The sequence below is a fragment of the Panthera onca genome, chromosome E2 (assembly GCF_046562875.1).
Source record: "Panthera onca isolate mPanOnc1 chromosome E2, mPanOnc1 haplotype 2, whole genome shotgun sequence".
Classification (NCBI taxonomy): Eukaryota; Metazoa; Chordata; class Mammalia; order Carnivora; family Felidae; genus Panthera; species Panthera onca.
Window position 1 is genome coordinate 43,900,919 of NC_138353.1, and position 17,577 is coordinate 43,918,495.

The window sequence follows — 17,577 nt, forward strand, 5'->3', positions numbered from 1 at the left end:
ATTTTGAATAAAACTTTTCTCTTCCTTTGTAAGGCCAGAAGGAACTTGAGCTTCTCTGGCACCTGCCATGAAAGGCCAGTATTACAGCGCATCCTCCAGTCACTGTGTCAACACGAGTTTCCAAGTGTTCGTGGTGGGGGTTTTGAGTGGCATATTGCCACCATTTGAGTACTGTACCCTTTGGGGAGCTGGCCTGTAAGACTCTGCTTTAAAAATACATAAGGAGGGGCACCTGTGTGGTTCAGTTGGTTGTGTCCGACTCTTGATTTCAGCTCAGGTCACGATGTCACTGTTTGTGGGATCAAGCCCAGAGCCTGCTTGGGATTCTGTCTCTCCCTTTTTCTCTGCTCCTCCCCTGCACATTCTGCTTCTCCCTCTCAAAATAAATAAATAAACTTAAAAAAAAAAAACCTTAAAGTTCATAGTACTCCTTGCTTCAGGCAAAAATTACCCATAGATACTAAATCTATTGGGTGAAAGTTAGTTGGTGAACAGGATATTGTCACATTTTCTCCCCTCAGACCATAGACTAATGGTCTTTTTTCCCCTTAGGAAAAAAGTACCTTTAATGGGAAGAAATCAGGTGCCCTATCCCTTATCCAAGTGATCAAAGTTAACCAAGAAAAGAACAGATGTCATGTGCCTCCTAATGTCCTCCTGAGAAGGACAGTCATCGCTTATCCAGTGCTCTTGCCTCCCTTTCCCTCACATGAATTGAGTTTACTTAGAAGGGAATAATCAGACCAGCCCAGATTGAGGAGCTTTCTCCAAAACAACTGGCCTGCACGTCTCAAAAATACCAGTGTTGAGAAAGAAAGGAAAGGCTAAGGAATGTTTCCAAATTGAGGAAACGTGACATCTAAATGTCATGCGTAGATGGATCCTGAATCAGGGCAGGGATGCTCCGGAGGACAGTTTTGGGGAAATTGACAATTTAAATATGTACCATATATTAAATGTTACATTTCCTGAAATTAAAAATCCAATTGTAATTATATAATAGAATGCCTCTGTTCTGAGGGGATAATACGCCAAAGTATTTATGAGTAAGAGAACATGATGGCTGCAACTTCTTCTCAAATGGTTCAACAATGGGTGAATCCAGGTGAAGGGGACATGGATGGTCACACTTTCCTGTAGATGTGAATGGCGAACAAAGAGGAACCTTAGCCTTCTTAGCTATGTGCCGTTCACTCTTGTACTCTAAGCCAGAGCTTGTGCCTTTTCAGGTATCGGATTTGGAGGGATGCTGCCAACTGGCTGAGGATTGATCCAGACACTGGTGCCATTTTCACTCGGGCTGAATTAGACAGAGAGGACTTTGAGCATGTGAAGAACAGCACGTACACGGCCCTCATTATCGCCACCGACAATGGTAAGGATGTCCTTAGGGTTTGGCCTTGGCCGCCTCACCCTCCCAGCTCGTTTGCTTCTTTGCCCCCCACCTTTCTTTTAGAGGCAAGAGTTCATTCTTCCTCTTTTATCCTTAAACAAAAAGCATATGATTTTTAAGGGTACAAATAATTTAGGTCAAGTAGAAGTGCTTTTCACCATTCCCTCTTTATACCTGAACCCACTCCTTCCCCACAGGAGCCAGACTGCCTGGGTCTAGAGCCTAGGACATAATACCTATGTGACTTTGGACTTACAAGCTTATTTCTATGTCCCTCAGTTCCTCTTTCTGACAAAATGATAATACCCCATCTAGATTTTTAATGAATTCATTCATGTAAACATGCCTAGAAGAGTGTCTGCTACATAGTACTACTCTATAAGGACTATCATTATTTTTATCATCATCATTATTAGTGAAATGTGACTCCCTCCAGGCTGTTTCTGTGTGTTTGAATTCGTTTTTCTGCATATGAATTATAGTTTATTATAAAGCCACTATCTAGCTTATAGCCTGGTTTTATTGTAAAAACCATTATTTTATACATGTTGATTTCTATTAAATTTTTCATTTACTTGATATGTAATTTATTATTATTTACAATATGTCTTTAAGACACAGATTTACTTTGGCACTTTATAGATTTACCTCTTGGTAATAAAGAAATGTTACCTAGGGCTGCCTGGGTGGCTCAGTATGTTAAGCATCCAACTCTTGATTTCGGCTCAGGTCATGATCTCGTGGTTCGTGAGTTTGAGCCCCACAATGAGCTCTGCCCTGACAATGTGGACCCTGCTTGGGATTCTCTCTCTCTCTCTCTCTCTCTCTCTCTCTCTCTCTCTCTGCCCCTCTCCTGTACACGCATGCTCTCGCTCTCTCTCTCTGTGTCAAAAATAAATTTAAAAAATTAAAAAATAATAAACTGTTACCTGGATCTAGCATAATTTAATTATTCACACATTAAAGAACACTGGGATGGTTTCTACTTGGTCATTATTTCCAAGACTTTCATACGTAAACATCCTTGTACATGCCTCTGTGTGCAAGTATTTCCCCTGGCTAGATATTTAGAAATAGAATTATTGTTAGAACCTACTCACTTCCTGACATTGTGAATGAGTCTCTTTCCCTCACTAACTTACCAGCTTTCTGAAGTAGTTGACAACCTAGAAAACACAGGAAAGCGAGTAAGGCCATGATGGGGCTGGGCGGATGGCTGTTGAATGATGCAGCCTCCATCACATTGTGAATGTGCTGGGGAAAGATAAACCTGTTAGAATTTAAAGCCTGTCCCTGGAGCTGTAATTTGGGAGTTAGTGAGGAAGGCAAGTTAGACCTTGACTGGGTCCCATTTGCAGCCTGAAGCAGGCTCCAGGCTCTGAGCTGTCAGCACAGAGCCCGACGTGGAGCTGGAACCCACAAACCGAGAGATCATGACCTAAGCTAGAGTCAGACGCTTAACTGACTGAGCCACCCAGGCAGCCCATGTTTATTTATTTTTGAGAGAGAGAGAGAGAGAGAGAGAGCACAAGCTGAGGAGGGACAGAGAGAGGGGGACAGAGGATCTGAAGTGAGCTCTGCACTGACAACAGAGAGCCCAAAGCGGGGCTTGAACTCACGAACCGTGAGATCATGACCTGAGCCAAAGTTGGATACTTAACCAACTGAGCCACCCAGGTGCCCCTAATTAGAAAAAATTTTAAATGGCCCCTGCTGGGTTTTTGTTTTTGTTTTTTTTCCTCTCCCATAAGGTAAAAGGATTTATCCATGGATGAATGCATAAATAAAGTATGGTATATGTATACAATGGAATATTAAAACATGGATAAATCTTGGGGGCATTGTGCTAAGTAAAAGCCATGTCACAAAAAGATAAATACTGTATAGTTTAACTTACGGTGTGAAAGTGGTCAAATTCATAGAAACAAAGTACAATGGTGGTAAGGGGCGGGGAGGGGGCTGGGGAGAGAAGGAAAGCAGGGAGTTGTTTAATGGCTACAGAGTTTCAGTTTGCAAGATGACACTGTTCTGGAGATCAATGCGAATATACTGTTGAGCCTAAAATGTAAAATGAACTTTAAAATGGTTAACATGGTAAATTTTATGCTATGTGGGTTTTTTTTTTTTAAGCCATAATTTTTTTAAGAGTAAAAAGAAAAAATAATCACCACATTCTTGCCACCCAAGCATGATTATAGGTTTGAGATAATAGTCCTGTGCATTTTTTTTTCTATAACAAATATTGGGGCACCTAAGTGGCTCACTTGGTTAAGTGCCCAACTCTTGATCTCAGCTCAGGGTTGTGAGTTGGAGCCTCACATTGGGCTCCATGGTGGGCATGGAACCTACTTAAGAAAAAAAAAAAAAACCCACACTAATATTAATGATGATGCTTGAGTGTCTACTCTTTCTACCATTTTATGCTAGGTGCTAGCATAAAATGGTAGAATACATATGTCAGAATGTAAACGAAATGCACACGGAAGTGTCCAAGTCTTTTTTTCCCCAAGTCTACTTTGAAAATCAACTTGCAACTTGTAGCAATTTCAAAAGCTCAACCCTTTGATAATGACCTTAAAGCCAGAGAAGTTCGGAAAGGGAGAACTGGTAGGGGGCAAAGAGGAATTCTTGGAGTGGTTCAAGTTTAATGGATGCATAAAGGTACGTGCAAAAGAGTAGGGAGCCTGTCCTTGGTGTGAGGAATAACTTGAATAATTGTTGTTAAAGTGAGGAATAGCGTGTTGGAGAGCTGCCTGACCAGAAGTGAAGATGCCCTGAGATGGGGAGGGTGGGGCCTGGTGATGAATCTCTGAAGAGCCAAGCCAGGATTGGCCTTTGGTCTGATTCGAGGCAATAGAGCTTCATGAATGTTCCTGAGCTGTGGTATTTCCTATATATTTTCTCTTAGGTTCTCCACTTGCTACTGGAACGGGAACCCTTCTCCTTATCCTCTCTGATGTGAATGACAATGGCCCCGTACCAGAACCTCGAAGTATGGATTTCTGCCAGAAAAATCCACAGCCTCATATCATCAACATCTTTGATCCAGATCTTCCCCCCAACACATCTCCCTTCACGGCAGAACTAACACACGGGGCAAGTGTCAACTGGACCATTGACTACAGTGACCAAGGTGGGAACTGGAGTCTTACTCTGACCCCATGCTTTTCCCTGCTCCTGCCCCCCACCCACTTCTGAAAGTCCCTTCTCAGCTTCTCAGATGTCACCTCTTTTGTTTGATGCTTGTTTCTTTGCCCCATCTGCATTTGAGGCATTCCCCCAAAGGTCCCTTTCCTTTCCTGGTATCTGACTCTGTAACATACTGCACAGTGATCTTCCACCCAAGCAGCTCCATTTTCTTTACCCTAATAATTCTAGAATGAGGTTGTTTTGTTTGTTTGTTCTTTTTCTCCTGGTCCCATCATTTATTTTTGTTGCTTCCTCCAGCCCGTGAATCTCTAATTTTGAAGCCAAAGAAAACCTTAGAGTTGGGCGACTACAAGATAAATCTCAAACTCGTGGATAACCAGAACAAGGACCAGGTGACCACCCTAGATGTGTACGTTTGTGACTGCGAAGGGGTCGTCAACAACTGCAAGAGGACCATGCCTTACGCTGAAGCGGGGTTGCAAGTTCCTGCCATTCTGGGCATTCTCGGAGGAATCCTCGCCTTACTAAGTAAGTATGCCTGGCAAGCGTTTCAGTCTTTGGCTTCTAAAATGGGGGAGGTTTATCTGTTACTGAGCATTTTAAAGTTGAGTTCACCAGGACTGGAAGGGAGCACTGTTCCATTAAATCAACAGGAGCCCAGTCCGTCTATTTTGTTGTTCTTTGAATCCTTCAGGGCAGTGCACACAAATCGCCTGCATGAGAATTCTGATCTGGGGTGGGACCTCACATTCCACCTTTGTCACCAGCTCCCGGGGGTGCAAATGTTGGAGGTTCTTAGAGCAACCCGGAGCAGCAAGGCTTTAGGGTACTATTCTCACCAGCATGGTCGGAGCTACCAGCTCACCACCCCCACCTTCCGTCCTGGAGAAGGGATGAGAGAGGAAGTGGAAGGCACGTATCTGGAAAGTGCACCTTCACTCCCATTCCGATGGCTCAAACACAGCCACACCTAGAATGTCCCACCCTAACTGAGTGGCCATGTGCCCATTTTAACACTTGGCAGAGAGTAGGGGTGGAGTGCAGGGTGAATAGTGAGTATCAATGACTATCAGGACAGAGTGGGGGAAAGACCGTGTATAATTAGGGGCTGAAAAGGGCGGTCCAGGTCATGAATGCCTTTGCATTCAGAAGAGGGGGCTGTTAATTGAGCCTCAAGGAAGGTTTGGTGGAAGATGTAGGATGGTCGGGACAGGGACTGGTGGCATCCAGATGGACAGAGGGGCATTCGTGACGGTTCCCACACTAGTGAAGGCACAGAGAGGAAGGGGAGGCAGGGAGGAGACCAACGTGGCTGGAGTAGAAGAAAGTTCTTAGAGGGAGCAGTGGGGCCACCTCTGGGGTTTCAAGTTCGACTCAGCACAGGTGTTCTTTCCCCTGCCGCTTGCTGCTTCAACAGATTCATTTGCTCCTGCCCTTTGCTGCTTGTGTCGTCTCAAAACTCAGAAGGAAGGAGAGTGTTGTTTAGAATTCAGTGAGCTTTCTGGACTTGTGTTCCTCAGAATTCACATGGCCTTTATTGCCACCGTGGGATGAGGTTAATTCACCTTCCTGTGTCATCAGCACAGGTGTGACAGCACAAGCCCTGCCTGCCCACTTACTTCCCACTCCAATCACATTTGAACGGGCCAGTCTGCTCTGGGGACAGCAGTTACAAACTAGTACTCTCATTCTGAGGAAAATGTTCAAGACTGGAGTTTACACTTAAAATACCGATTTTTTAGTAATAGCCTTACCTCAATTTGTTTGGGGTATATTTTATTAGACACAGAGGCCAAGGACAACATGGCAGAAAGCTTAAATGTGGAACAACATCGAAAGCAGAAGCAACGCCAGGATCCACACTTCTAGCTTCTTGTTCCTTGTGGGCAAGCGTAGAACTTAGCCTTCTAAAGGTGATTCTACAAAGATGCCGGGACATGTGGATGTTCGTGTAATCCCTCAATATTCGATTGCTTGCTTTGTGCCAGGCTTTTTGAGGATCCCACTGGGGTTACTGAGGTTTTGGTACAGTGTATAGGGTGGTACTTCCTGAAGCAGTAAAAATATGTTGTTACTTTTCTAAAGGGATAACATTTGAGTAACGTTTGATCAGTAACATCTTCTTGGAGATGATAACCTGCTCCTTGCTCTTACTTGCTCTACGCTCCACGTGGATGGTGACTGTTGACATCTTATATGGTCTTCAGGGCCGTGTCCTCAGTGCCAAGGCAGGTCTAGGGCGACCCAGCAAGTGCTCACTGTTCGTGTTTATGGATTGTGATCAAGGAAGTTTGCTTATCTGAATAAAGTCTTGGAAACTTGCTGATTTCAGAAACAATAGGGAGTTTGGGTACTTCTAAGAAATCTTTTCCCCAAGTCTATGCAACCTCCTGTTTCAGTCTAATAATACTGTTTCAGTAGGATGTCCTTTCCCTCCTCCCTCCCCCTGTAGGGTGTCCTTTAGAGGTACTTGGGCACAAGCATTTATGAAGAAAACACATTGAATCATCATTTTTTCATTCACAATAAGTAGTTTAAAAGTTTTTAACAGCTGTTAATCATATATACCCTAGAAACATCCCATGATCAGATGAAAACTTTGGAAATTAAACAGATCATAGAGCTTGCCCACATGATTTTTATCTTAAGGGAATATACCAGGTGATTATATGGTCTGTGTCCCATTCCTCAGAACTGATTAAAAATAATGTGCACCTGTCAATCACATTTAGGGTGACTCAGCCCTGTTCATGAACCTCTAATGGTTCCAACTCAGAATCAAAGCCAAAGTCCTTCTAGTAGTTGACATATCCCTGCCACCCCTCTGTTTGCTTCTTTCCCCCTCACTCACCCTGCTGTGACCATGCTGACTTCACTTTTCTTAATCATGCCAATCATGCTCCTGCCTCAGGTCCTTTGTCCTTACTACCACTTCCTCTGCCTGGAGCATTTTAACTCAGATTCTGAGAAATGACTGACTGGTTTAATAAGTCCAGTTAGGGGCCCCTGGGTGGCTCAGTCCATTAAGCATCCTATTTCGTCTCAGGTCATGATCTCCCAACTTGTGAGTTTGAGCCCTGAGTCTAGCTCTGTGCTGACAACTCAGAGCCTGGCGCCTGCTTCGGATTCTGTGTCTCCTTCTCTTTCTGCCCCTCCCCCACTCATGCTCTATCTCTCCCAAAATTAAATAAACATTAAAAAAAGATAAATAGTCCAGTTGAAGACACGCTTGAATTCCCATGTAATTGTCCACTATTTTATACTGTATACGTTAACTTCAGGTATGTGAGCATCGCCATGTGGGTTGTCTGACAGCCATCTGTCTGGTAGGCAAGGCAGTGGTGCTGTGTGATAGCTGCTTTTTATGGCCTTCCTGACCTGTGGCTCTCCTTGTTCTCTCTTCCCCACACCAGTCCTGATTCTGCTGCTTTTGCTGTTTGTTCGGAGGAGAGGGGTGGTCAAAGAGCCCTTACTACCCCCAGAAGATGACACCAGGGACAATGTTTATTACTATGATGAAGAAGGAGGTGGAGAAGAGGATCAGGTACCTTTTTAAAACTGTGGCAAAAAGCTATGTGGTGATCTCTATTTGGAAGAAGCAATGATTAGGAGAAGGTAGGCATTTAAAATACCGTTGTTCTGTTCAGCACCCAGATGAATGGACAGATGCAAAGGGCAGTTAAATAACTTGCCCAAAGTCACACAGGTAGGAAGCAGTCAAACCAGGTAGTCTGACTCATGGCTGTTCTCAGGACATGAACTTCAAATTATTTAGACATAAAGCAATTAATCTGTTGTGATATTTTGTCCCTTGAGTTTATAGGTATGCTAAACTTTTGCTTTTCTTTTTGTAGATGTTAAATCTTCAGGCCTTCTTTATTTTCCCTGATTTTGGAGATGATCTTACCTTGCCCCAGAGTTTTTTTGTTTTGTTTTGTTTTTGTTTTTTAAAGTAACCTTAATGCCCAACGTGAAGCTCAAACTCAGGGACCTGAGATCAAGAGTCACATGCTCTACTGACTGAGCCAGCCGGGCACCTTTCTGGAGAGTTTTTGAAAGTGTATTCTATCTAGAAAGGGAACCTTGGGCCCCATCTCGGAGTTCGGCTTTTGACTCCCGCCATGCATGAGCACATTTGCTGAGCGATGTGGTCTGGAAGAATAGCCATTGATTAGAATTTCAATGCCTGTTTTGCACAACATATTAAGGGGTACAGAGAAATGTCCTTCAGGCATTTGTGGGACAACTGCTGGTCTCAGCTACTGTCTTAGTCTGTGTGGACTGCTATAACAAGATACCACAGACATTGCTTAAAAACCACAGAAATTCATCTCTCACAGTTCTGGAGGCTGGGTTGTTTAACATCAAGGCACCAGCAGATGTGGTGTTTGGTGGTGGCTTGCTTCCTCCTTCATAATCAGCCATAATGTACTCGCACGGCAGAAAGGAATCTAGGGTGTCTTTTATTGGGGCACCAGTCCCCCTCCTGACGGCTCCATCTACCCTCCTGACGTAATCACTTCCCAAAAGTCCCACCTTCAAATACCACCACCTTGAGCATTAGGTTTCAACGTATGAATTTTGTGAAGGACACAGGTATTGAGTATATGGCAGCTAGGCTCACAAGAATCTGTGGACTGGCTAGGACTTAGTTAATAAGGTATAACACCCTACATCCTTACCACAGGTGCTCCTCATGATCATTTGATGTCTTTCCTTTTTTTTTTTTTTTTTTTTTTTAATGTTTATTTTTGAGAAAGAGACAGAGTGTCAGTGGGGTAGGAGCAGAGAGAGAGGGAGACACAGAATTCGAAGCAGGTTCCAGGCTCTGAGCTGTCAGCACAGAGCCTGATGTGAGACTTGAACTCACAAACCATTGAGATCCTGACCTGAGCTGAAGTCGGACGCTCAACCGACTGAGCCACCCAGGCACCCCTGATGTCTTTCCTTCTAGGGCTATTGTGAAAACTCTTAGGTTGAAATTTGTCATTTTAGTTTACACTGGCAAATGCTTGCAACTATCATGCAGTTGACAGGGTATTATCTGATACCAGAATCTATAATCCAAATATATCCCCTTATTTGTGACTGTTTCTTTTTACTCGGGTCTATTTTTACCTTTTTCTCCAAAGGACTTTGACTTGAGCCAGTTGCACAGGGGCCTGGATGCTCGGCCTGAAGTGACTCGCAATGATGTGGCACCAACCCTCCTGAGCATGCCCCAGTACCGGCCCCGCCCTGCCAATCCTGATGAAATTGGAAACTTTATTGATGAAGTAAGTTAGCAAAATCAAAAGCCATGGTGCCATTCATCTCTAAACTCAGGAACAGTTGTGTTGAAAGTCAGGAAAAAGTCTTTAGATTCTTTGCTTTATGTTTTCTCCTTGTCTGATCCCTGACTGCTATTTTTTATTTGTGTCTCATCTGAATTTCAGAACTTAGAGCACTTCAAATTGTTCCTAGCGAATTTGCGAAGTCCATATGGCAAAACCAAGAATGACTTGAAAGGATTTAGTAAAAGTAGACATGAAGCTAAAGGAATTCAAAGTAGATCCAGTTTGGTTTCACTAATGAGTCTTTTTGCCCCTGCATCCCACTCCTGGTTGGGATGTGATATTAAGTGTGTATCATAAGTCTACCTAAGGGCCAGAAAAATAGCATCCCTTTGTATATGTCAGAAATGCATTCAGCTTTAAATTCCAGGAGCTTAAACAGATATAACAGAGGGTACCTTGTTTTTGTGCTTGTTACCTCATGAGCACAAGATGGCTGCCACACTTCCAGGCCTTGGGTCTGTATTCCAGTCAAGAAGAAGTAGGAAGGGTAGGGTAGAAGCCAAAAATTTTCATTCAAGCAAACTGTTACTGCCAAGTAAGGAGTTTATTCTATATGTTACAATATGACTGTTTTCAGCCTCTGTCCATCCTGACGGGCTTGTTTGTCTCCTGCCTACACATAACTTATCATTAGTATAGAGGAAAAGATTCTGCAATTTACCTGTAATGTTCTCTTTTCATGAAATATATATTAGATTTGTCTTCCTTGACTGTTTGTATAAATTTACCTTATTGGTGTCGCAGGATGGTTGCATGGTCATGTGTGACTCGTTGCTCGAGGCACCTAGAGGAGGCATCTTGCCTCAGATGACAGGTGTGCGATTCCTTGCATTGAAAGATCCTATCGTCTTCCTTCTTCTTTAGAACCTGAAGGCAGCAGACAGTGACCCCACTGCTCCTCCTTACGACTCTCTGCTTGTGTTTGACTATGAAGGAAGCGGTTCTGAAGCTGCTAGTCTGAGCTCCTTAAACTCCTCGGAATCAGACCGAGATCAGGACTATGACTACCTGAATGAATGGGGCAATCGCTTCAAGAAGCTGGCAGACATGTACGGAGGTGGTGAGGATGACTAGGGGACTCGAGACAAATGGGGAAGGAGATGGGCCCCTACATCGTGTGACAGAAAATGCAGGGCTCATGGTTTCTCAGCTCCCTTCACTTGAGATGACTTTCTGGGGAAGAGAGACTGCTCGGTGATGCAGTTAGGATAGTTGGGATTTCCACTTTATAGATCTAATCTGTGTGTGTTCGAATGATTTCACCCTAATTTTTGAATCTTTTTTTCTTTCCTCACTCTTTAAGTGGTGATGCTGTCCCAAAGACCCCCATATGTTAATACTTCAGAACAATAGCTTCAGCCTCAAAAGGTTCTGCTAGCAACTTGCAGATTTCCTTAAGGGTTTTGGTCTCATTTTTTAAGGGAAGGGAGGGGTCAACTGCCCTATTATTTTGTGTGTGTATGTATGTATGTGTGTGTAATTATTTTTAATTTGTGTACTTTTTTCCTCCTATCACTGCACAGCACCCCTTGTTCTACTATCCACTCTTACTCCTTCTGAACCTACATTGCCCCAGACAGGGGTTCTCTGATGCAGAAATTGTGGGGCCCTTTCAGGATAAGTGTGGTCTTAGTCTGGCCATAGTGTGACTGGGTATTATTTACTCTTAAGACCTTTAATCTTCTGAGTATATAACTTGAAATAGGTATCCATCCACTTACTGGTTGTGCATAAGAATGTTTGTTATGTGTATGTCATTACTGGGGTGATCTGGTTCTAAACAGGAAGCCTTGACCAGAAAGGGTGGTGAGTTTTCAGGTGCCACTCCACATCTAATGTTCATCTAACACTCAAACAAGAGAGTGATCTCTTCCAACACTTACGGTAGTGCCTCGAGTGCTGCAGCCAAAGACAGAAGGTGTTTGTCCCAGCGGAGAGCAACGTGAAAAATGGGTTTGAAGGTGGCAGGAGACAAGTTGTTGAGCCTGGCAATTTAGGAAACTGAGGCTGAGGATGGTTGAGGTGGCTCTGCCTCTAGTCCTGAGAAACAATGGAAGAATCTTAACATGTGACTCCAATCAGGATCCTGCTACCAGAGTTTCTTCCTGACAGCCCAGAACCCCCCAAGTGCCTGCTGTTGTTGATGTCCACAGGATATGCTGGCTGATCTGGAAACATCTGCCCGAAATTCCAAGCATGCATAGAAAACAATATCAGGAAATCCAATTTATTTTCCTTAGGAGCAGGAAGAAAATATGGCCCTAAAATGTGTTAGTAAGGGGAGTGTGGGGAGAACTCTGATTTGGATCTTCTTTTAGTTGAAATGTGAACTTCAAGAACCTTTTGACAACCATGGAAAATAATCTTATCTAAATTGCTTTACTGTCTGTCAGGTGTTTTTTGAAGAAAAAAAAATCATCCCTGCAATCACATCTTGGAATTGTCTTGATTTTTCAACAATTTAAACTCTAATGTAGTCCTGTATAGAGAATGTCACTATAGTTTTGAGTATATATGTGTGTGGGTGTTGATAATTTTGTATTTTCTTTGGGAGTGGAAAAGGAAAACAATTCAAGCTGAGAGAATTCTTAAATATTCATTTTTATAAATTTTATTAAAGAATTTTGTTAAACATTGTCAGACACATGTTTTATTTGGTTAGCCACAATTCCATGCAAGACCAGTGGTACTTGGGCTTATTCAAAACATGGAGAAGGAAGCTTCATGTTGAAATGACTCCTCCAGAACTTTGTGTCCTTCTATTGCGGGCAGAGTGTGGGAAACTGCATTTACAAATTCACTTTACTTGAAAACTGTCCATATGGTATGTGGAGAAGCCATTAACATTCTCTTCTTAATGGAAAAACTACTGTGGGCATTGCTGAGGGACCTAGCAGAGCTTCAGACAAATTCAGTCAGTCAGCAAAAAGTTTGTGTAGTCCAGTGGTTCACCACTGGGGGAGAGTATGGCTCCCTCTCCCAGAGGACTTTGTGCAATTTCTGGAGATACTTTGATTGTGATGACATCAAGTCAAGGCCAAGGATGCTGCTGACCGTCCGGCAATGCACAGGACAGCCATGTGCAACAAAGAATCATCAGGTTCAAAATGTCAGTAGTGCTGCTGTTGAGAAACCCTGTTACAGTTCTGTCACTTTCCTCTGCTGGAGTGTAGGACTTGAGATAGATATATAAATTTTTTTAAGTGGTGGTCAAATATATATACAGATCTTGACTTATGTGGTTATATCCCAATAAACCATCATAAGTTGAGAATATGTCAAAAGTGCATTTAATTTGCCTAAGGCACCAGACATGAGATCGTAACCCACTTTAAATGTGCTCAGAATGCTTAACATTAGCCTATAGTTGAGTAAAATCATCTCACACAAAACCTGTTTTATTTAAAATAAATATTTTAAATAAAATATTTAAATATTTTTTTAATATTTATTTTGAGAGAGGGGTGCCTGGGTCTCTCCATGGGCTAAGCGTCTGACTTCGGCTCGAGTCATGATCTCATAGTTTGTGAGTTCGAGCCCCACGTCAGGCTCTGTGCTCAGAGCCTGGAGCCTGCTTCGGATTCTGTGTCTCCTTCTCTCTCTGCCCCTCCCCAACTTGTGCTCTGTCTATGTCTCTCAAAAAATAAATAAATGTAAAAAAAATTAATATTTATTTTGAAAGTACATCATGAATGAGGAAGGGGCAGAGAGAGAGAGAGAGAGAGAGAGAGAGAGAATCCCAAGCAGGCTCCACATTGTCAGCACAGAGCCCTATAAGGGGCTCGATCCCATGAACCATGAGACCATGACCTAAGCTGAAATCAGTCAAGAGTGTGTATGCTTAACCAACTGAGCCACCCAAGTGTCCCTCATATTAACCTTTTTTGTTTATTTTTTTAATGTTTGTTTATTTTTGAGAGAGAGCGTGAGCAGGGAAGGGCAGGGAGAGAGGGAGACAAAGAATCTGAAGCAGGTTCCAGGCTCTGAGCTGTCAGCAGGTTCCTGGCTCTGAGCCTGATGTGGGGCTCGAACTCATGAACCGTGAGATCATGACCTGAGCCGAAGTCAGATGCTTAACTGACTGAGCCACCCAGGTGCCCCCACAAAACCTATTTTATAATAATAAAGTGTTGAAGAGCTCGTGTCATTTATTGAATATGGACAGCGAGAAATGGAATGGTTAAGTGTGTCTGTTGCTTACCTTCCTGATCACAGAACTGACAAGCCGTGGCTGCCACTCACTGCCCAGCATCACGAGAAAGTCCGACCGCGTATCACTAGCCCAGGAAAAGATCAAAATTGGAAGTATGGTTTCTACTGAATGTGTGTGGATTTTGAGCGTGCAATTCAGTGATACTAAGTGCACGTATAACCCTCATCTCTATTTCCAGAACCTTTTCGTTATCCCAAACAAGTTCTATAACCATAGGCAATAAGTAACTCCCCGTTCTCCCCTTTCTCAGCCCCAGTTACCTCCATTCTACCTTGTTTTATGAATTTATTCTAGGTATTTCATGTAAGTGGTGTCATGTAATTTATGTGCTTTTAAACTTGGTGATGTCATGTAGCCTAATGTGTTCAGGGGTTGTCCACACTGCAGCTTGTATCAGCACTTCATTCCTTCTACGGCTGAGCAATATTCCATCATGCGCATATATACCACATGTTGTTATATATCCATTTATCTTGGGTTGTTTCTACTTTGTGGCTATTGTGAATGATGCTGCAGTGAATGCTTGCTTACAAAAACTGTTTTTAGTTCTGGTTATTAACCTGAGAGGAGCATTGCTGGGTCATACGGTAATTCTGTGTGTGGTTTGAGAGACTCCAATATCGAAACCTTGGTTGGTTGGGTCCTGGAGTGAAAATTTAAGATCCATAAAAGACTTTTTTTTTTTTTGAAATTGGGCACATTGTAATAAGTAGAGTAGATTATATTCCTGAATAAACTTTTATTTTAATGTTTGTTTACGACAGAGTGAGAGTGTAAGTGGGGGAAGGAGCAGAGAGAGGGAGACACAGAATCTGAAGCAGGATCCAGGCTCTGAGCTGTCAGCACAGAACCTGACGGGGGGCTCGAACTCAGATTGTGAGATCATGACCGGAGTTGAAGTCAGACGCTTAACCCACCAAGCCACCCAGGCACCCCATAAACTTTTTTTTAAATTTTAAGTTTATTTTGAGAGAGAAAGCATGAGTGGGGGAGGGGCAGAGAGAGAGACTCCTAAGCAGGTTCTGCATTGTCAGCCCGGAGCATAAGGAGGGGCTTGAACTCATGAACCATGAGATCGTGATCTGAGCCAAAAATCAAGATTCAGATACTTAACCGACTGAGCCACACATATGCCCCTAAACATTAGTTTTCTTGGGGACATAGTTCACTAAGAGAACCTTATTAGGAGATAAATGATGACGAATTTAGGGATGAAGTGTTACATCTCGAAATTAAGAATGATTCAACAAAAAAGTGTGAAGAGTGGTAGCACGAAGGCAGATGTGACAAAATGTTCATAATGACTAAATCTAGGTGAAGGGCATGTAAGTGTTGACGTACTATTTTGGTTTTTCTTCGAGTTTGAAGTATTTCACAATTAAAAGTTGGGGAGAAATTAGGAAGCTGGAAATAAACCCTCATATGTATGGTCAACTGATACTCTACAGGAGTGCTAAGACCATTGGGAAAAGGACAGTTTTTGGGGGGGGGGGGCAGATGACACAAAAATTACGTGTGTGTGTGTGCACGTGTGTGCACGCGCACACAGTGTTGGGGAACTTGGGTGGCTCATTTGTTTATCAGACTCTTGGTTTCAGCTTGTGTCATGATCCTCCGATTTGTGGGTTTGAGCCCCACGTAGGGCTCTGTGCTGACAGCTCAGAGCCTGGAGTCTGCTTCGGACTCTGTGTCTCCCTCTCATTGGGGGGTGGGAGGGGCTGCTTGGGATTCTCTCTCCCTATCTCTGCTCCTCCCCCACTCGCCTGTGTTCACGCTCTCTCAAAAATAAAATTTATATGTTTTTATTATAGTTGACACGGTGTTACATTCGTTTTAGGTGTTACAACTTAGTGATTTGACAAGTTTATGCATTATGCTATGTTCACTCCAAGTGTAGTTGCCATCTGTCCTGTTGCATCACTATTACAATATCATTGACTATTTTCCTTATGCTCTGCCAAAAAGGACAGTGTTTTCAACAAATGGTGCTGGGAAAATTGGGTGTCCATATGCAAAAGAATGAAATTAGTCATACTGTTATACCATATACAAAAAATAAATTCAAAATGAAAGACTTTTTAAAACATAAGGGCTACAGCTATAAAACCCTCAGAAGAAAATGAGAGAAAAACATCATGACGCCAGATTTGGCATTATGTTGTGTGTATTTGGCCACAATAAAAAAAGGTCAGGGGAAAAAACTACAATGAGGACAAATGATAAAATGGTTCTATACAGAATTAAACTGTTTACAAAGTACCACCACGTGCAAAGGGCTATAACCAGTCAGGTAACGTGACTTCTGAGAAAGGCTACAGAGAAGGGGTTTGCATCGAGCCTGGAAAACAGCGCCTCGGTTTCCCTCTTGCTGGTTCCACGGGTACCGACAAGGCAGTTATGTGGAGAAGACATGAGACCCTGGAGCCGTGCAACCTGGATTCCAATCCTGATCCTGTCCTTCCCACCTGTGAGCTTAGGCAAGTTACTTCACCTTTCGATGCCTCGATTTCCTTATCTCCAAAGGAAGCGTTGATGTGTATAAAGCATTTAGAGGAGTGCCTGGCACATGGTAGTGGTCTGTTAAATGTGAGCTCTTGTTTTTATTATTGAATAAGGGGCACAACAAGGGAGTTCGGGTAGAGAGAATCACTTAAGTGGACGCAGCGTGTTTGGAGAGAAAAGGCCAACCGTTGCGTTTTGGACTGGATTTAGTGGGTCAGAGAGCACAACTCAAGTGTTGTGAGCAGAAGTATGCGATGGAAAGCGGTGTTGTGTGAAGATGGCATCTGTTTGCAGGGGTGATGAGCTGTCCTGGGGAGGGTACCCAAGACAGTAAAGAGCCTCTGTCTGTTGAAACAGAAATGAAGGATCCAGAATACAGCACCGTGAAGAGGCTTTTTCCCAAAGACTCCCCTTATCTCCCTAAAAGCAGAGCCTCTTCAAAGGATTTGGCAGTCATAAAGCATCTCCCAAGGAGTTTCCTAAGTAGGGAGGATTGACTCCTACCACCGGAGATTAGAAATTGGCACCTCAGGATAAGAAATCACCTAAACACATAGTGTGACAGAAATCATAGCTCCCATCTCATTGATCTTCTCTCAAAGTCACGTGTTTTCCCATAAGTGCCCTTTTTCTAGTAAGACGGGATGTAAGCTGTTTCTCCCCTTCCCCTATTAAGATGGAATATAAGCCCCAAATTGTAATCACTTCTTGAGTCACATTTTCCTATGAACTCCCTTGGATGTGAATAAAAATCTGTCTTCTAATCTTTTGTCTGTTTAATTCACACACCTTCCTATTCAGAACCTAAGAGGATAGAGAAAAGTTCTTCCTCTATGATAAATATCTGATTGATGCCAAAGAGTGGTACTACAGAGAGAAACCCCTTCCTTTAAAATAAGTGAAGGGGGGCGGCTGGGTGACTCAGTTAAGTGTCCGACTTCAGCTCAGGTCATGATCTCGTGGTCTGTGAGTTCAAGCCGCAC

The 17,577-nt window shown here is 43.1% G+C and overlaps 1 protein-coding gene across 1 annotated transcript in view; it reads left to right on the forward strand.

The window, feature by feature from the left end:
- The window catches only part of CDH1 (cadherin 1), an 83,417-nt gene extending 69,659 nt beyond the window's left edge, over positions 1-13,758 (forward strand). Inside the window, exons 11-16 of the mRNA XM_060650334.2 lie at positions 1,230-1,375; positions 4,302-4,526; positions 4,841-5,071; positions 7,957-8,087; positions 9,676-9,819; positions 10,744-13,758. Of these exons, the coding sequence (XP_060506317.1) occupies positions 1,230-1,375; positions 4,302-4,526; positions 4,841-5,071; positions 7,957-8,087; positions 9,676-9,819; positions 10,744-10,953 (1,087 nt within the window). The 3' untranslated portion in view covers positions 10,954-13,758. The remainder of the gene's footprint in view (positions 1-1,229; positions 1,376-4,301; positions 4,527-4,840; positions 5,072-7,956; positions 8,088-9,675; positions 9,820-10,743) is intronic.
- The last annotated feature ends 3,819 nt before the right edge of the window (positions 13,759-17,577 follow it).